The following is a 21,483-nucleotide window of genomic DNA, read 5'->3' as shown; positions in this document are numbered from 1 at the left end:
TTTGTTGCAGGTCCAACTTGTTCAGACATGTTACATTGCCCAATACTAGATCATGCCAAGGTTGTGCTATAGACTTCCTCACTAGAATGTGGCACTAACTGCCTTTGGTGATAGGGGAACTGGTGAGATGGACCATTTATCACTTAGGATAAATGCTGTTCTTAATGCTTCTCCTTGTTCATCTGTGTGTCATTTCATGCTCAGCACAACTACTTGGCTTGCTCCATCCTTTCAAAGTACGCATATATGTGACATTGTAATTCTTGCCCACATTCATTTCTAAAAGACAAAACTCAAGAGGTGATCATTATTATACAGTTTTATCCTACAGTTTAGTCTTTTGCACATTGAGTAGAGTGCACAGGGTATGGAAGAAATAGAAAACTTCCTTCTGTAATGCCAGTTTGGTGATTTTTGCCTTAATATGAGGCAAGAAAGAAGTTTCTTATAAGCCTCTCATTGAATTATGTTAGGGAGCAGGTATGTCTGATTCTATTTAATCCCTTTCATGCTCCACTGCAAAAACAAGACAAACTACATTTCTTTTATGCTAAATTCCTTAGGTTTTTTTTATTTAAAAAATCTTATATATATTTATTAAAAAAGGCAGCTTTGATCGGTAGCACTCATGACATTTCCACATCCAGAAACTCCTCAGAAGCCCCCTCCCTCCCTGCACATGAGGCCACCACAGCTGACAGCCAACTGGGTTTGATCACAGCCACTTGGAATCGGATTTTCATAAGACAGACGAAGAGCCTAACTGCTGCTTTCTTTCTCACTCCTATCAGATGAGAAACTGGGGGGGGGGAGCAGGTCCTGAGGGAACAACGCTACAATCAAGGGCTATGCGGTTCTCTTGCTGTCCCTCTACAGCTGCAATTTTCAAAGAAGCTTGCCTTAGGCACTTTCAAATGATGGTGTCTCAATTCTGTAATCATATTTCAAGAGCTTTTTCTTAAAGGGTCTTTTAGGTAAACCTAGTCCGTCAACTACACTTATGGACTCAACAATCACAGCTGTCAATAGGACTGTATATTTAGGGTTCCGCAGAATTGTGCCAGGAAAGCATTGCATGCCAAAAGCCCGTTCTGAAGCAGGCATGCTTACCATTGCCCTCACTATTACTCCAACAGTGTGCATTGTACGACTCTGGCCTTTCCAGAGAAATACTAAGCCCCTCTGTAAAGAAAGGGACTCCAAAAGAGCAGCACCACACTAATGCCTGGTGCCTACACAATATGCCATGTCATTGCATGTATGTATTTAATAAATTTGCCACAATCTATTCCCTTTGATCAACCTTAGGTCAAGGAAGGTAACAGCTCTCTTTGTAAGTATCCTCACTGCTTGCCTCTCCGGTGACATCCTTTGATCTCTAACTACTCTTTTTTATATATATTTTATATATATATTTTAAAAATCATTTTAAAACAGCTGATTAACATATCATCAAATCATAATCCAATTAAAAACAATAAACTAAAATAAAAAACAACCGAATTACAATCCAAATTATTAATTACAGTATTAATTTTTTTCAGGCTTCCCATAGTTTGTACCTCTGAAGTATATCTCCAGTATCTTCGTTCCTGCCTTCTTCTTGATGTTCTCATATTTTCCACATTCTGATCTTAAAGCTTTAAAGTTCTCCGTCCCTGGCTATGTGATTCTCAATCATGTCAGAAATCATATATCCTTTCATCCATTTATTTGTGTATATATATTTTATCAACTGTCTATTTGCCAGCACAGCTTTTCCTGACTTCATTACAATCTTCCAATCCGGGCTGTTGTCCAAGTCTATCATTTGAAGTTTAATAACGCAGCAACTCCCAAGTTGTTAAATTATTCCAATCCTGGCTGTTGTCCAAGCCTGTTGTTTGAGATTTAATGATGCAGTAACTTCCACGCTGTTAAGTTGTTACTGATTTCCATTGTTGAGCATACTGTTTGCAATACTACAATGTAAATGAACTGTATTCCACAGATATGTCATTTGGCGATCAATCAGTTTTCCTGGAGACCACACAATCTCCCCCTCTGGGCCCTAGAAGGGGGGTTGCTAGACATCCATTTAGCCTTCTCTCTGGCTCATAATGAATAAATTCTGAAAACAGATGCACTATATGTTATCCCAAATTGTTGTCTCAAGTCATTATAAAGTCAGCTAGCAAGTATTTCCCACTTCCCTCGAAAAAGGGAGGAATTCTCATTTTTTCGTGCTGCGTCATATTAACAAGCGCCATCTTGTTTCTTCTTGTTTCTTGTATCTTTATCAAGTCTTTAAAGTCTAAGTAAAGCTGCGCAGTTAAATACTTAATTATACAGTGGTACCTCGCAAGACGAATGCCCTGCAAGACGAATTTTTCACAAGATGAATGCGTCTTGCAATCTGATGGTGACTTGCAAGACGAATTCGTTTTGTGAAAAATGCGTCCTGTGAATCGCGGTTTCCCATAGGAATGCATTGGAATTTAATTAATGTGTTCCTATGGGCAAAAAAAGAAAGGGGTCAACCTTTTGCATCCGCCTCAACACCAGTCGTCATTGCCAATTTGTTCCAAAGAGGAGGCACAACAGGGCATGAAGGCAGCTAAGGTAGCAGCTCTGCTGAAGCTAAGCAGATCTGGGTCTGTGTAATAGTACCTGGATGGTAGTCTGCCTTTGAACCCTAAACACGCCACCTTGAGTTCCATGATGGAAGGAAATGCAATAATATATCCTAACCGCAAGCTCAATTCTTGAAGAGCTGGTCTTTATATAGGCAAAACGACACTATCCATGCATAAGATGGTGCATGGTATCAGCAGACTTGGGTGGAAATCCAGTTTTCAGAAGTACAGTAAAATATTTACAATGGGGGGCTTGTGTGTGTGTGTGTGTGTGTGTGTGTGTGTGTGTATGTGTATCCAAAATCATCCCAATGAGGACTGAACGTCCTGAAAGACTTGGGGAGGAAAGAGGAAAACCAAGTGGGAGGGGGAATGGATTGAGTATCGTAGAATTGTAGAGTTGGAAGGGACCCTGATCCAACCCCCTGCAATGCAAGAATCCTGGGGTGGACTTGAACCACCAACCTTCTGGTAACAGCCAGACACACTGGCCTGTTGCGCCACTGGGGCATGGCCAACTGAGTAGAACACTGAAAACACTCTACAGTGCAACATTTCATCACAGGCCCCTTGTGTAAATACATGTAAGAAATTAAATGTTGCAAAGAAATTTATAGACTCATCAGAGACATTAAATCTGCCTCCCCCGCCCCCAATACCTGGCACACAGATTGATGTCATGGGAGGAGTTTTGCTTCTATGCTAACCCTGTTCCGAAGCACAGTGCTTTAATTGCTTCTGGAGAAGCGAGTGGCCACCGTTGACTTCAGCAAAATAACAAAATGGCTGCATTGGGGCAAAACAGCACTCACATGAGGTACCAGGCCTGCCTGCCCATAATTACATTCCTGGGGTCAACTGAACCAAAAAAAAAAACACAGAATCCCTTTCTTTCTACTTTTTTTTAAGGCATTCTCTTGGCTCTATTTCTCAAAAAGCATATAAGAGAGTGGGACACTTGTGAAAAGGATGAAGTTGGATATTACAGGGAATCAGAGGGAAGCGTCTGGAAAGAAGGAAGAATAACCTCTAGTGTGGTCCAGAACTACCCACACAGGAACTGACCACTTACCTGCAGTTACAAAAACAAGAAGGGAAACCAAAGCAAAATACTGGGTTCAACCCCCAGAGAAGGGTCAGGGACCACCCCTTTCAAAATCCTTGTTTTACCCCCTTATGTAGGTCTACAGAACAGCCTGAGCTTAGAAGAAGCACCTAGCTCTGGGAAGGAAATGCTCAACAGATAGCACTTTTCCAATTCACCTAACAGCCTGGCATCTTCCATCTCATCCAGCTCTATTACTGTGCTGAGCTCAGCCACTTCTGCCTATTTTCCCTGTTGACATGGATAGAAAATTGAGCAATTACCCTTAAATGCCTCTCTCTCAATTCACCCAGATTGCTACATACACAATATTAAGCCCCCAATTGCCCCTGGCCAAAAGTGGTTCAACCAGGCCTGTCCTTTAGGAATTAAACCATTTTTGTTGCTTGCAAGAGTTTATTATTCCTAAGGTTGTCACTATATTAAATCCTATTAAAGCAGACTTCCCATGGTGCAGTAAGCCACAGACCTTCTCTTTGAGTCTCAGAGCCAGAGGACTTGGATAGAAACAAGGCAAAAGTAGCAGAGGTACGCTGCCTACTGACTTAGCACACGTTGCTTAGGTACGTTCATACTTACACACATGCCTGAGCACACAAAGAAGCAAAGTATTGACAAGATCAGTTGGTAGAGCATGAAACTCTTAATCTCAGAGTTGTGGGTTCAAGCCCCACATCGGGCAAAAGATTCCTGCATTGCAGGGAAATGGACTAGATGACCCTCGTGGCCCCTTCCAACTCTACAACTTGATGCTTCTATGAAGACTGTTTGTCTTCATTTTTTCATGTGTGCAGACTTCCCTAGTGAATCCCAGTATCTGGGACAGAATTTGTATTTCTGAGAATCTTTGATTTTTAAGAAAGGTCCTAGTTTTCATGACTATGGAAGCACATTAGAAAATGCAGAAGTAAATTCTGCAGAAGTGGAAATAATAGGTTGGGAATATGGCTTGTAAATCAGTTTTATTTGTATGAACAATCTTATATTGTTCCGAGCTCTGAATTTTGGTATTCTTGGCACAGTGTTTTATTACTAAAAGCAAGTGCTGAAAAATATTTGTGTGCCACTAGAAGTATGCTATGCTCTCTGAACACAGAAAATATCCAGACCCCAACCAAAGAGTTACATTCTAAGAGAAGGAGATAGGAAAGAATTATGCCACCCAGGAAGTATACCTGCCTGTGTGGACCACTGCATGTATTGGCAGTTTCACTTCATTGGTTGTGTGAGCTGGTTCCTGCACCTCTCAAGTAACAAATGTCACCCCATTGTTTTGTTTGAGAATGAGCACATATTGATCAGTTCCTCATCCCATATGTGAAATTCCCTTCTCTTTGTAGGCAAGATTGGGTGGGTGATTTTATTCTTGTGTTTGTGGACATTAACCTTGCAGGTCAATTCTCACATGGACTGAGATTTAGTCATTTCAAGTTAAACGTAGCACCTACTGGCAGAAAACATGTCCTTGCCTGCCAGGCTTCCTGCTGCCCTTGAGCATTTCTCCTCTTGTTTCTCTTGGCTGATAAAACTGTTCCTAGGTGAACCAGGCATAGCAGAAGCCCAGTCAGGAAGCTGTGGAAAACCACAGTCGCTATTAGAAGGAAAACAGCAGAAGGAACATTGCAGGGCTGCACCTGCCCATCCTTTGCAGGCAGGCAGGATGCCAAATGGGCCAGACTCTTTATTTCCAGAGGTATTTTTGTAAGACTTCTCAGTATTGTTCTTGGGGTGTGTGAAAGGCTTGCCTTGAGGAGGCAAATGAAGGTGTTCAACAGGCATAGGAACAGTAAGTGGTACAGATAAATGGGAAATATCCAAGTTCTATAGACAATTTCTGCCTTATTTAATGCCAAAGCTATTAATTCCCCGTTTCCTGCCCCTAGGCTCTGATGCTACTCTATCACATTTTCTCCAGTTCTGCAGCAAAGCCACATTTCCTGTAGCTGCTTCCTGTCGTCAACATTCTGGATACTTTTAGGCAGGTATTTACTCTGGAACAAATACACTTTATTCCAGGCATAGACAACCTTGGCTCTCCAGATGTTTTGGAACTACAACTCCCATGATCCCTGACCATTGGCCCTGTTAGCTAGGGATCATGGGAGTTGTAGTTCCAAAACATCTGGAGAGCCAAGGTTTATTCGCTCACTTTTTAGGTGGCAACCAAAAGTCTTCATCAACCAAAAGTGAATCTGATGCTGGTTCAGTGATTCTGAAGCATTTGGTCTGGGCGAAAAAGTATTAATTTCACATATACACTCATCTTGTCCTGAATCGGTGGTGACTGGCCAGGAGGGGAGCATACTGTTGCTCTCAAATCCTGCTTTGGGCTTCCCATCGCCATCTGGTTGACCAAAGTGAGAACAGGATGCTGGATCAAACGGGCCCCTGGCCTGATCCAGCAGGCTCTTCTTATGTCCTTTTGTTCTCTACGCTGCAGTAAAATGTTTTATGTTTTGTGTTTTGCTGTACACTGCCTCTGCAAGTGCATTGGGAAGGAAAGAGGGGAAGGAGGAGGATGCTGAATGATCTCTTCCCCTCCCACACAGTTCCACAAATGGAACATGCCTGCACAAGCACAAAAAGCACTATGGCCCTGGTAGCGGAGAAAGTCACTTGCTATGCTTCTTGCACCTTGTAGTAGAAGAAATACCTTTTACAGTGGTACCTTGACTTACGAACGACTCAACAACTGAATTTTTCGACTTACGAGTGGGGGTAATGGCCGCGCGCTTACAAATGTCTCGACATCTGGTTTTAGATAGGGATTTTTCGACTTACGAATTTTTAGATAGGGTTTTAGACTCACGATTTTTTCCATTTCCAATGCTTTCCTATGGAAAATCGCGTTTCCAATGGTGTTTTTCAACTTACAAATTTTTCGACTTACGAAGGTGCCTTAGGAACGGATTAAATTCATAAGTCGAGGCACTACTGTTTCTTACACATATATCTTAAATTCACTTGATACCTCTGCTAGGGAAGATTCTATCCAACTTAATGTTAACTGAAAAGGCTTCCAGAACACAAATGTAGGCACCTCAGAGTTCCTCCAAACTATCTATTTATTGAGCATTCATCCTGGTTTGGTTGCAAGGTGTTTATACACCTTCCTTTTAACCATCTGTTCATTCCACACTTTTCAATAGCCTATATTTTTTCTAACCACAAATGTCCATATATTTTTTTGAACATGGATTTGTTACACAAGGAGCAGGCTTGTTTTCTCCAGCTCCGGAGGGAGGACATGAACCAATGTCCTCAAGCTACAAGAAAGGAGATTCCGGCTAAACATCAGGAAGAGCTTTCTGATGGTAAGAGAATGCTTGAATTAAGATTCCTACATTGTAGGGAGTTGGACTAGATGACCCTCGGGGTCCCTTCCAACTCTGCAATTCAATGATTCTATGATTCTAAGGGTAACAAAGCCCTTTAATCCACTTCATTTGCACAAACCTAAATTTTCTGCTGAGCTCCTAAAATCCTTTTTAAAAATTCAGTTAGGAATGCAGGATCTTACCTTCTTCATCATCCTCTGCCTCTAAGCTCTGCTGTCTCAGGCGATGGCTAGAAGAAACCAGAAAGAGGCATAACTATAAAATGATGTCTCCTGAAGTCCTGTTTCACTCTACTGCCTGCTGTGCACAACTTCAAAGACAAACAGAATAGGGCAAGATGATGTGAGGGGCTGGAAGAGAAAGGGGAAATTGTGAAAATTCCCTCCACCCAGTAACACTCACAAAAGTGTTAACTGGAGAAAAAAAAGAGTTATCTGAAAGTGGAGGGGCAGAATTGGATACAGCCCCCTGTGAATAGAGGGTAGAGTAGAGACAATGTGATGTACAAACTCAGAACATTGGGAATGACAGGATTTTTTCAGGATTTTTGCAAATCATGCCTTCATAATCTAAAGATTCAGGAAGTCTTGAGAAGTCAGACTAAACTAGTCCTTCTGAGCACTTAAAGAAGAATATGTTCCAATCTTCACCAAGCAAAGCTAACTAAACGTTTGCATTAGCAAAAAACTAGGAAGGTCTACTGCCACAGACAGAAAAGAAAATACAGTGGTACCTCAGGTTACAAGCGCTTCAGGTTACAGATGCCGCAAACCCAGAAATAGTACCTCGGGTTAAGAACTTTGCTTCAGGATGAGAACAGAAATCGTGTGCTGGTGGCATGGCGGCAGCAGGAGGCCCATTAGCTAAAGTACCTCAGGTTAAAAACAGTTTCAGGTTAAGAAAGGATCTCCGGAATGAATTAAGTTCTTAACCAGAGGTACCACTGTACAAAGATGTCACATTTGGCTGATTCTGTTGACATTTATGCAGAAATGTAGTGCATGGTGAAGCAAGAAACTTACTCTTCCACTTCTTGTTCTGTGGGTCTCTTTTTTGACCTGAAAGACAAGAAAAGGCCATTGCTGAAAGGAGTATAGGAATATTTGCAAGGAAGCAGCAGTAGAGAAATGGGCTTTCAGCAACTCTTTTGAAATCTCTCCTAAGCAAAAGTTTATTTCAATGTAATCCTGGTAAAAGGTGGTGGTGCTGGTGATGATAATAATAATAATAATAATAATAATAATAATAATAATAATATATTTGCATTCAACAGAACATTAATAACAGAATAAAACTTCAAACGTTAAAAACTTTCCTGCCTTCACATGTCTTCTAAAAGTCGGATAGTCGGTATTTTAGTTGATGAAGGCATCTAACTCAGGATGCTCATGAAGCCTAAATGGAAGCCTGTGAACTAAAGTCTGACTTTTTGTAGCGCCCTCTGTGCAGCAAGTTTTAAAAAGCAAGGGGGAAAGTGTGAAACTTCCTCCACTTCTAAGGCCCAACAAGGCCTTTCATCTGATGATGAAGCAGCAACAGCAGTGATGGCTACCAAATTGGATGACTTTAAAAGAGGATTAGACAAACTCATGGAGCATAAGGCAATCAGTAACTACTAGCCGTGATGACTGTCTTCTATTTCCACTGTCACAGGCAGCATAGTTGTGAATACAGTGGTACCTCGGGTTACAAACGCTTCAGGTTACAAACTCCGCTAACCCAGAAATAGTACCTCAGGTTAAGAACTTTGCTATAGGATGAGAACAGAAATTGTGCCCCGGCGGCGCTGCAGCAGCGGGAGGCCCCATTAGCTAAAGTGGTACCTCAGGTTAAGAACAGTTTCAGGTTAAGAACGGCCCTCCAGAACGAATTAAGTTCTTAACCCGAGGTACCACTGTACCAGTTTCTGGAAACCACCAGAGGGGAGAGTGCTTTTGTATTCAAATCCTGCTTGTGGGCTTCCCATAGGTTGGCCACTGTGGAAAGAGAATGCTGGACTAGATGGGCCTTTAGTGTGATCCAGCAGAAGTCTTCTTAAGTTCTTTTTTAAAATAAATAGATATATTTTTATTGAAGAAATTTAACAAAACACATTATCAATCAATATAACCAATTGCATTTCCCCCCCTTTTCATGCCCTCCTCTCCCACCCTCCAGAGTCTTCCCTCAGCTCCCCCCTCTGATTTGTTTACACATGTTATTCTCTGCATGTTATAAAAGTGTACGTATCATTGCCCCATCTGTCCTATGTTCTACTAATAAATTGTGGATGTTTATTCAAAACCTGCCAAGGAGTCCAAGTCCTTTTGTTGTCTTTTTAAATGCATTTCACTGCATGGAGATGATACGCAAGTTTATGTGTTGCACTTTGCACTAAAGGGATGAAGAGATGAAGAGAGGCTGTGCAAGTCTCACCTCACATGTAGACATTGCTGTTCTCCTGTAACATCTGAAAGCTGCTCTTTTTTTAAAAGCAATGTCCATTGTAGGGGGGTTGCTAAGTAATGGAAGGCAGTCACTGAGCATGTTCTGAGATACAGTATTCTAAAAATTATATGTTAAAAACATAAATAGCAGATGGAGTGAGTTAAAGCTCAAATCAAATGATGGGCTACTGAATAAAAAGGTATTAACAATTGTACAAGGTGTGTCACAACAAAATTGTGGCAAAACCGTTTTCATTTGGGTTCTCTGTCGCCTGCAAAACTGCCCCTGAACACTAGCCCAAAGCAACAGCAATTTAAAAGCATAGAATCTGCAATCCTTATAGAAAGATTATGCCAGACTAGTGACAGGTACAAACACTTGAGAGAGGAGGCTCTCCTGGCTGCCCCTAGTTCATAAATAAAGAATTTACTATTTAACCTAGCTGCCTTACACGGCCCTGGAAAAGGCTGGACCAGACGTCTTGTGGTTCAGGCAAAATCTGGCTGAATTACCCAGAGTTCATAATAATAATAATGTGAAATTGGAGGGAGAAGGCAGGGCGACAAGGGGGCGGGGGAGATGGCAGGCTGCTCTTTCGCTCGTTCTCCACCTCAGCAAGCCCAGAACTAATTCAGATCCGATTAGGGATGCTTGTTCAATATTCAAAATGTAAAACATGGAGGTTGCTGAACCAGCACTTTGAAAAGTTAATTAAATGCCAGGTTTCTTTTTAGCAGATACTCCATCACTTACTGATTGCTTTGACTATTTCACAGGATGAAGTTTTTTAACTCTGTGTACTGGGAAATACTCTTTTCTTATTTCCTAGAGTGGGGGCACAGCATGACCAAGAACAAAACAGGGCTTTCCTTTACATGTTCTGCCCGCAAGGAAGGACTGCCACCAAAAAAATCAAGAGGCAGTACTTTAAAGGGCTTGGAAATATCTGTCTCCTTAGCTTTTATAGAATCAGGCAATGTCTCCAAGTGGCAAATGTTATCAAATGTGGCCTCAACTGCCACTATTTCTTGTTAATGTGAGACAGTATGGCACAGGACTCATTTTCTTACACCGCAGAGCTTCTAACCATAGCTGCCAAGTTTTCCCTTTTCTCGCGAGGAAGCCTATTCGGCATAAGGGAAAATCCCTTTAAAAAAGGGATAACTTGGCAGCTATGCTTCTAACTAGGGTGGCCAGGTGTTCTGCTTTATGGAAAACAGTTCTTGGTTTGGAGGGCTGTCAAAGGACAGTCATCCGTTAAAAGGCATCCTCTGAAGGGCTTTCTAGTCCAAAGTCTAGTTTAAAGATGAAGGACCATAAGAAGGAAGATCGTGAGGGGCCTTGAAGTTGTCCCTCAACAACTAGATCCTAGAGAGAAGATTGAGCAGGCACAGAGTCCACCTGGCCACAGTCTTTTCTAGTACGGTGAGATTATTTTACTTCAGTTTAAATGATAGTGATTATTTCTAAATTTCCATCTATAGGTCTAAATTAGCGTGTATTAGGATGTTATAATTTTGTGAACTTTGTAATCTGGCCTGAGATTGCTTATGATGAAGGGCAGAACACAAATCCTGTCAATAAATAAAGGAAAAATAGTTTACAGTGTCATGTATTAGTCACTGTGTGAACACACAAGAGAACCAGCCAGCAGAATGCTGATGGTAGAATTTCGGGTTTGAACACAGGGAACCCCAGTTCAAAAGTTTTTTTCAGAAATAAAGCCCAGCTTTTGAAAAGGATTCTCAGCCTAACCCAGTGATGACGAACCTATGACACGCATGTCAGATATGACACGCAGAGCCCTCATTGCTGGCACGTGCCCCATCGGTCCATTCGCGCTGTTGTTGTTGTTGTTTTCCCCCCATTTGTTCTCCCGCTCCTCCTACAGCTTGTCTCCACTGTTAAAAACCGGATTCTTTTTTGTTGCTGTTGTTGCTGGTAGCCAGAGATTGGTTTTTAACCCTTTCTGTGCTGTTTCTTTCTGGCGCTTTGGCAGACTATGATTGGGTGTAACAGCGTTCATTTTTAACCCATTCTGTGCTGGGTTTTTTTGTGCTTTGGCAGACTATGCCGGTGCTGCGTGTTAGTTCTAGCGAAAGTATTATTCATCATTTATTTCTGTTCTCTTCCCCAAAAAAAGCAAAGCAGCTTTGGGGCATCCCCCAAAAAAAGCAAAGCAACTTTTGCACCCCCCCAAAAAACCTCCTAAACTTTGGTCAGCAGCTCCCCACCAAAAGCTCAACAACTCTGGGCACTTTGTGATAAATAAGAGGTTTTTGGTTTGGTTTGGTTAAATAATTAGTTTTTGGTTTATTAAATACAGTTATATATTACAATTATACATTTTTGTTTTTTAAGCTATAAATATCGTGAAATTATGGTTTTTTTCTCGAAGTGACACACCACCCAAGTTATGCTCGGTTTTTTGGCGAATTTTGACACACCAAGCTCAAAAGGTTGCCCATCACTGGCCTAACCTATCTCACGAGGTAAACAATTGGGCAGAGGGATGACCTAACCTGAGGCTTTGGGATAGGGGAGGGAAGCAACACGGATGAATACAACACCTGGTTCTGTCAAGCCTGTCAGAGGATATACTTTTCAAATAGGAATAGCTTCTCTAAACACATTCATATACACCACTGATACTTCCCCTCTTCTCTTTCCCCCTAAGCTACGCACCAGATTTTGGGCGAGGAGGCAATTCTCCTCCATAAGTGCCAGTGTCTCAGAGGTCAAGTGCTGAAGGGTGAAAGGCAGCACTAATGTAGACATCATCTCTGCTAAAATGTTTCTCTCCTATTTAATGGAATACTGTGGAGATTTAATGGAGATAAAATAGCCAGGTTCCAAGAAGAGCAAGGATGTTATATTCATGCAGGATGACAATGTTCAGTGGTTAATTAGACACCGTTAACCTGTTTTAACAGGGGACATAAGTGGGACAAATGTGGGCAAATGCCCTTGATGTTTTGTAATATCCGTAGCTCAACGTGGGCCCTAGTTATTCTTCCTTGCTGTGGTATAGTACAGTACATACAGCTGAGCACCAGGAGGTCAGCCTATTGTACAGGTATGCAACATAAAATGAATAAATTGCATATGAGTGGTGAAGCTGGTAAAGAACAGGGAAATAACATACTCTGATAATATATTGGATATGGGAGTGTGTAGTCAAAGAGTGATTGGACCATCAATGAGACAGGTTTTCCAGAAAATTCTGAATTACACATTTGTAAGCTGCGTAAGTAGTTTTCAGTTTGCATCGGGAAATTTTCTGATGCCCCTGAGTGATCTAATTTTAGAATGTTTTACTTGTATTTGGTAAACAAAAGGTAAAAACTTTGAAACAGTTAATCTTGCAATCCACTCTTTGTTACAAATGAATTTATGAAATGGATTTTTTCCCACGGAAAAATAAAATGCAGGGAAATTTCCCATGCCACATCACAGAGCAATATATGAAACAGAATGATTAGGCAGAGAAATCTGAACACACTGAAGGACATCGCCTTCATCTTCCTGAAACCTACTCCTTTACCAGCCATTACTACTTGCAAGTATTATGTTCAGAATATACACCTCTGGGAAAATACCTGCTGACACTAACAGTTCTCTCTAAAAAAAGAAGGTAAACAATATCATGCTGGAACCTTGTTTTCTTTGCAGAAGTACCATAAGTTCATCCCGTCACCCTTGACTGGATGTGGTCAAAAAACAAAGTGTGGGTAAAACAATACACAATCAGGCAGCATATTTGCTTCAGAGAGAGGCAAAACAAGGTGAATGACCCATGAGATTATAACTCAGGTGAGCAACACATGAATAGCTCTGAGGTTTGGTAAAAGCAAAAGGTGCATTAAGAAAATGGAATGAGTTGAGTGTTTGCGCAGCAGTCAATTCTGCCTTCGTCTTTCCTACCAGACCTGTATTCTTTAAGCTGGGAAGCCATACTATCGTCTGACTCTGTCACAGCCCCCAGTCCACTTTGGTTAACCCTTAATACCCAATTCATCCATAGAGAATAAGTATTGATGGGGCCGAACTCAGTACCGTAGAACAGAGACTGCCAAGGCTGCAACTGTATTGGAGTTTGTGCATATTTCTTTGCAAAGTTTGCCCCCTTCTGACTAAACTTACAACAGCATTTCCATTTAATGCCTCACAGCTTTGCTCCCCCCACACCTCCGTGAAAAAAGAAAAAAGAAGACTGTGGCTGTACATATGGTGTAACATGAAGCTCGTCTCCCCCCCCCCCCCGGCAGAAAAATACAAAGAGATCTCATGTTTTCTGGACTTTCTGGCTGGGGGGGGGGAGGGAACCAGTGTTCAACTGCTCGTTCAGTTAAAAGACTCCCCTCAATAGTTATATCTGTCTGTCTTCTGTTCAACTTCAAGAGCAGCTGAGCCATTATGCATTGCAGACTGTGCCTCTGCATTCAAGATATGATCTCGATCTCCCAAAATTTTTTACTTTCAGCAATAATTCTAGAAACCACAGTTGACTGTCCTGAACCCTGCGACAAGTAGTGTTGTACTCAAAGAGTCATGTTACTTTGAAAACTCCAAAAACAGAAGGCCAATGTAGACACCCAGGAAATATAGTGCCTAGTTTTTTCACTTCTGGAGAGTTACATACACAGACAGAGTGACCCAGTAGTGCTAGTTGTGAGGGATGGGGATCGACAGAGCTCTGCAGGGAGCCAAGGACTGGAATATCAAAGATGCTGTAGGTCCAGATGCAGAAGCTCTGTCATCACAGCTGAAGGGGATGTTTCAGCATGGCAGTGAACATACTTCCTAGCCTGCCTATGCCATTTCTCTTTTATGAATGACCCGCAAAATGAAAGCCCCTTGAAGACGCCCTCTTGCTAGAAGAACAGAAGGGAAAAGAAAGTACTGATGTTCACAGACATTTTATTCTTGAAGAGCGGATTCATCAAAGGGAAAACAGAGCAATTTGTTAGGCTCGTAGCATTCAAAATCTCTCCACTTCCAAACAAAGCTACTGAAAACACGGGGAGCTTTCACTGATTGCCACTGGCTGAAGGGACGGAGAAAGGACAGAATCTTACTTCTTGCATAAACTTCTTTGCAAGGCCAGGTTTTCAGTCCTTATGGTATGGTCTTGTGAACAGAATCTGCTAGAGACTCAAACTACAGAATCAGGACAGAATTTCCAGTGGCTAAGAGCAGCAACTATTTCTCCTTTTACCTGGATTATTGTTTTTAGCTCCAAGACATATCTGCTAAAAACTATAAATTTGTTTTGTACAGACTGCTCCAAATTTTTTTGGGGGGGAGTGATTTTAGTGCAGTGCTGAAGACCCAGCTGCAACTGCCTAAATTACATGAGGTTGTCTATAAGTGTATGTTTTAGTAGGATTACTATGAATTTTCTCCAGTGTTGATTTTGGAAGTAAAACAGCAGTTTGGGTGGAATAGTCTTTTCCCTGTAAGATACTTCGAATGTGTGAATATTCACTTTTTAAAAAACCCTACTTTACTGGATTTTACAGAGACTCTGAAAACATTTATTATTTCAAAACTGCTTTTTCATATGTGGTGCTCTATTGTTTTAACTGTTGTTGTTTTAATGCTCTAATGCTGTAATGTTTTGGTTTTATATTGTGTTATTAATATAGTGTATATTATAGTTTTGGTGAAAGCTATCTTTTGTCTTGAAAGGTAACACATACATTAAAAATCATCATCATCATCATATTGAGGACTATTGTTTTCTATGTCTGCTTCTGCTCTCTCAACCCCACCCTGGGATCACATAGTGAGCAGGAGGAAGTGGATTTGATTACGTGACTGCATCACTAACACAATTGAATGCAGGAAACATGCTTCCTGGATTAACCACATTGGTGACCCTAGCCAATCAAGATTATATATCAAGCAGGATCATGTCGCTATGCTACATAGCCAATCAGATTTGAGTACAGGATATCAATGTGAGATCAAGTGAGAACAAGATGAAATCTTTACAAGTTAAAATAATTTCCCCACCCTAGAATTGCCAATGATATTTGTGAAAATCTGGGGGAAATTTCAGCTCTGTCATTATTAGCACCAGCACGGTGTGCACTTCAGCCATATTCCACCTAGCAAAATCTCTGATCCCGGGAATGGTGATGCTAGTATATATCACTTCCAGGGTCCTTTGTCAGAGGGCAGTGGCAGCAGCGAAATTCAACGAAGTACAAAGCAGCCAACTTTCAGACGTTTGCAACTTTATTCTTTTTCACAAAGGAGATTTATGATGGAACAAAAAATATTCACATTATAAACACAAAATTATAATTAGTGGCATAGCAGCCTCCAACATGAGCTCTTTTACTGGATACAATTCAGATCCCGACTCATAGTATTAAGCTCTACATCAGATACTGCGTTGAAGCCCATAAAAAAATTATACCACTCACCTGTAACATCCCTGATAGATCAGACCAAAGACTCATGTAGTCAAGCATCTTGTTCTCCCAATGGCCTACCAGATGTTCTGGGAAACCCACAAGTAAGGCCTATGTGCCAAAGCCCTGCCCTTCAGCACTCTCTCGCTCATGTTCCCCAGCCACTGGTACTCAGAGGCATCCTGCCTCTTACACTGGAAATAAACAGCCATTGATAGCCTTATCTCCATTAACTTATTTTAAAGCCACATAATTTGACTATCATCACTGCATCTTGTAAAGAATTACACAGCATTACAGTTCACTGCGTGAAGCATTTCCATTTGTCTATTCCTGGGGTCCCAAATGTGGTGCATTTGGGCACCATAATGTCCTTAGTCACCTGCGAAGGCCCTGTGCCTTTACCAATTTTATTTTATTTTTCTAACTGAGAGTTTTTCTGACTTTGGCGTGGTGAGTTGTCTTTTTTTTTTGCCTGTGTTTTCTTTAAGGTTTTTGCAGATGATTCTGAGCATCGCCCATTTTTCTTCTCTGAAATGCCTCTTTTGTGGTGTTCATGAGTCTCCAGGCCCCAAAGGGTAGGAATACCTTGTCCACCCAGAATCTTCCACCATTCAGCATCATTGGATGACCCCAGGCCTAGTATTATGAGAGAGGGAGGGGAAACCTCTCCTTATCTTTTCTCTATTGTTTTACGCACCTTGATTATGTCCTCTCTTCTTCACCTTTTCCCAAAGCTGAATAGCCCCCAAAGTAACCATCTGCCATACTCCATACACTTTATCATGTTGGTTGCCATTTTCTGCACCTTTTTCCAGCTCTACTGTTTGACTTACTCTACTTAGAAAACAATGTCTCGAAATGATCAGGTCTTATAAGAAAAAAAGCAGAGTAACAAAACCCTACTACCCTGCCCCCATTTTGTAAAAATCCTGCTCTTCCAGCTTTTCTGGATAAAAAGTAGAAAAGCAACAACCAATTGTGATTATCCACATACCTCTAGGATTAACAGAACAAATAAACCCAGAGAACAGAACGCTAAATTTACCCTACAGCCACCTTTGTACAGGTAAGTCTCCTGCTTCTCCCTTTGCCTTTGCTTTTTTGCTGGGTCTCAACATAAGAATTGGCTGTGAAAAGGCAAGGAGAGAACCACCCCAGCAATGACACTGAAGGAGAAGAGGACAGGAGCCAGTTAGCATTCCTGGAACATCCACTCTATAAAAAGAAGGGAAAAAAATCTAAAGCCACACGCTGCAGCTCTCCCGCCATCTTGATGCCCTTGATGCGTGCTGATGGCATGGAGGCGGCTGGCACCAGAGCAGCCCAAGTGAAGGAACGAGAGGCCAATGGAGATTTATGTGAGGAGAGTGAGATGGACAAGGTAAAATTGTCAGGAGGAGTTGTTAGAAAGTAAAATATATTGTGACAATTCCACTCCTGCCGTTCATCAATAAACTGACAGATCATTTAGTGTCAATTAGGTGTGATAGATGGACAAGTCCCCATGATCCCGGGCCAAAATTAATGGCTGGGAGGGAGAGGGTGATTGAAAATGACGGCTGACATTGAGAAGAAAGTCCTGAAGGTCCCCAAGGGGCCATTACTTGCCTCATTCCCTTGCAGATCAATGCAGGGACAAACCCAAAAACAGACACTTCGAGACAAAACTTAATCAGACTTCCTTTCCTTCCTTCCAAGTTCTGCTCACTCACTCTGCTTCCTGTGCCCCCCGCCTCTCCCGGTCCCCGAGCAAGGACATCAACAGGTGGAAGCATACAGGGAAAGGCTTTCATCTCAAGGTAGCTAAGCTTCAGGAGCCATGGCAGTGCCACCAGCAAGCCCCCTTCTTTGACTATGGGCTGGTTCAAACATCCAAAGGGAACATTTATTGGCTCCCTCCCATTTAAAATGTTGAATGGAGAAACCTCTCTATGAACCAGGAAGTATGTAGGTGTCAGTAGCCATTGTAATAGTGGAAGTGGCTCCTACAGGATGCTAGCCATGAACAGCATAATTCTCTTAATTTTTAATGTCTTAATGGTTCGATTTTATTTGTGATAATACACTTATGTTTTATTTTTATCTCATTTTTATCTTTAAGAAAATGTATTGAAATTTGCCATATTGGTTTTTTATGTCAACCACATTATTATGTTAAGCAGTACATTTTTAAAATAAATAAATTATATGGCGGTATCTCTGCATAACCCCCTCTACTGAATGTTTACTGGGGTGGCCAAAAATAAACATCCCATTTGCAACCTTGACTTTGGCAATAGAAGCTTTTGCTAGCATGAGAGGAGTTACTCTTGAGATTTTATCAATTCTTAAGAGTCACTATGTGCAAAGAAAATACGATGGCATTATTAATAATTTGAATTCAGAGCCCAACTTGTTCTGAAGACGTGGGATGGGAAACTATAAAAATTAGATCATCAATGGAAAATATCCTATTAAAATCAAATTAATTTCCATCTGTGATTAGCAGATTTTCACATCTCTAGAGCCCTCAAATTAAGGATTCAGTCTCCAGTTCGGTTTCCAGTTCTGAGGTGCTAAGCCTCCGGTGCTTAAATGCTTGAGGACTTCCGAGCCTTGTCAGCCTCAACCACTTATTGCTAGCTCAGAACCCAAAGCTGCCACTGATAGATGTCTCTTTCACTTCAGAGCTTTCCAAAGACACTTCACCTCCCTCTAACCATCTGCAGAGTGAGCTCTCAAAACACTTCTGAATTACAGATGCTCTTGAGGTACAATCTGGAAGTTTTGATATGGAAAATTGCACCCCCCAAAAGATACCGTACAGCTGGAAAATGTTCAGAAAAGAGCAAGCCAGATGATCAAGGGTGTGGGGCAGCTGCCCTATGAGGAAAGGTCGCAACATTTGGGACTTTTCCCATTTAGAGAAAACAACAACAAATCCGTTTATTGTGAGGACCATGCCTGTACACAAATAACAACACAACAATAATTAAAAATATTAAATGGTTAAGAAAATAATTAAAAATATTAAAATTCATTGCATGCTATCCCAACAAAACCTTCATCCCACAAAACAGGAAGAGAAGGAAGACAAGCAACGAGTTAAACAGATGATGAAGGGGTCTTTACATTGTCATCCATAAATCTTTCCCTGGCTTTCATGGCCTTCATCACAAAAACCGCTACCGCATGGGTAATACGTGGGTTTGCATCAACTAACAAAAATTTTACTCTATCTTCAGGATTGATTATAGAGTTGGGTATAATTTGCAGCATTGCATCTCTAAAGCCCGAGTAAATGGGGCAATAGAGGAGGTAATGGGTAAGATCCTCTTTAATTTTCATAAGGCAAGGGCATAAACGATGTTCTACTGGGGTTTTTGTGAATCTACCGGTCAGATATGCAGTTGGCAATGTTTGGAACCGCGCCATAGTAAAAGCTCTCCGAAGGGTGGGATCAGTGATCTCCACCAAGTAGTTGGCACAGATTCTGACTGCTTTTACTCGGGGAAACCAGTAGGAAAACCCAGAGTTTTTTATCTTCGTGGTGTCCAAAAAGGCGTCTTTTTCAAAAATCCATTCCCGAACTTTATCAGGGCTCCACAGTTTGAGAGTATTAAACTCAGGTAGATTGTATCTGGATAGAATGTCTAATAGGTTTTGACGCCAAGTAGTATTATGTTGTAAAGATACAAAGGCTTGCTTAGCCAATAAGGTGTTTGAGGCATCTGCGAGGTTGGTGAAAAAACGCAGAAATCTTAAGTGGGCCCTGGCAGACACAGAAGGTAATCCTACTTCCACTCTTAGGAAAGCTGCCGGAGTACCCTGAGGGAGGCCTAGAATTCTTCTGAGATAAAAGTTTTGGAAGATTTCAAGCCGTTCTAGCAGCTTCTGATTCCATCCCCAGAGTTCTACCCCATATAGCATCTGGGGAATCACTTTTCCAACAAAAGCTTTTAGTGCTGGGATCACCAGTTGCCCTCCCCTCGTATAAAAGAAGCTGAGCAAAGCACCAATTGTCCTACGTGTTAGAAGGGTTACAGCCTTGACATGGGCACGCCAGCTAGATGTGGCTTGGAAAGTAATACCAAGATATTTAAAAAAAGGACACTGTTCAATTATGTGTTCATCTAAAGACCATCTAAATGTGTGGCGAGCTCTGGTAAACACCACAATTTTTGTTTTGTCATAATTTATCTTTAGAGAGTTTTGGGAACAATAAGCTGCGAGCCCCTCCAGCATGCTGTGTAGGCCCCTTCGAGTAAGTGCCATGACAGCCATGTCGTCAGCATATAGCAATATATTCAGATGTTTGCCTTCCAGGGCAGGAGCTGATGACTTGTACTTCGCCATATGTTGAACAATGTCGTTTATATAAAAATTAAATAGGAACGGTGCTAACAAACAACCCTGTTTAACCCCTTTCCCCAGTGGCAGTGGGTCAGTGTAGCTGCCTGACATCCCGGTTCTGATTTTGACTGTGGTATCTGTATGTAACTCTCTAAGTATTTTGAGAAGTCGTCTATCAATGTCTGTTTCATATAGTTTTTGCCATAGTTTGTCCCTACAGATTGAATCAAAGGCAGATGTAAGATCTACAAAAGCCACGAAAAGCTTGCTCTTATGTACCTTTCTATACTTATCTATCATTGCATTTAGAGAAAAGGTGAGCAAGAGGTAACATGAAATGATTTCAAAGAATATACAGGTGACACTCGGAAAATTAGAATATCGTCGAAAAGTGCATTTATTTCAGTAATGCAACTTAAAAGGTGAAACCAATATGTGAGATAGATGCATGACATGCCAAGCAAGATATGTCAAACCTTTATTTGTTGTAATTGTCATTATTTGTCGTTAGGCGGGTCAATTGTAAATGGAATGTAATTAATGAAATGTAATAGCAATGTTTATTTTTGTATTATTGTAACTATTTGTTTTATTCCTGTGGAATTTCCAGAAGAAAGCATTTGTAAAATAATAATAATAATAACAATAATAATAAGTTGCATTACTGAAATAAATGCACATTTCGATGATATTCTAATTTTCCGAGTTCACCTGTACATGGCATGGAGAAAGTGGGATAGGGGGGGGGAATTCTCTCTCTTATAACACTAGAACTTGTGGACATTCAGAAAAGCTGAACGCTGAAAGATTCAGAACAGACAAAAGAAAGTGCTTTTTCATGAAGCGCATAATTAAACTATGGAGGAAGTGATGGCCACCAACCTTGAATGGCTTTAAGAGAAGCTTTGACATATGAACGGAGGATAAGTCTGTCAATGGCTACTAGCCACGAAGCAGGCTGTGTTCTGCCTCCACAGTTGCAGGCAGTATGCTCCAATCCTGCTTGTGGGTCTCCTATAGGCATCTGTAAGATGAGGATGTTGGACTAAATCAGCTGTTGGCCTGATCCACCCAGTTTCTTATGTTTTAACTACATAATCATCTTGCCTAGATTATTCAGGAAGGAAAAACATTCATCCCTTATAGAAACATTTCTTTCTAGCCCCCACCCTCCACCTTACAGGGGCTCATATCTTGAATGTAAATCAAAACACATCAAATTTCTCCCCAAGGTTTGATGC

General features: G+C 41.2%; 1 protein-coding gene across 1 annotated transcript in view; it reads right to left on the bottom strand.

Annotated features, from left to right (window-relative positions):
- IFT43 (intraflagellar transport 43) overlaps positions 1–21,483 on the bottom strand; it is a 50,480-nt gene that overhangs the window by 14,136 nt on the left and 14,861 nt on the right. Inside the window, exons 4-5 of the mRNA XM_035108145.3 lie at positions 8,081–8,116; positions 7,241–7,287 (exon numbers count right to left, since the gene is read on the bottom strand). Of these exons, the coding sequence (XP_034964036.3) occupies positions 7,241–7,287; positions 8,081–8,116 (83 nt within the window). The remainder of the gene's footprint in view (positions 1–7,240; positions 7,288–8,080; positions 8,117–21,483) is intronic.

The sequence above is a fragment of the Zootoca vivipara genome, chromosome 1 (assembly GCF_965207765.1).
Source record: "Zootoca vivipara chromosome 1, rZooViv2.hap1.1, whole genome shotgun sequence".
NCBI classification, from domain to species: domain Eukaryota; kingdom Metazoa; phylum Chordata; class Lepidosauria; order Squamata; family Lacertidae; genus Zootoca; species Zootoca vivipara.
This window is presented reverse-complemented; position numbering and strand designations above follow the sequence as displayed.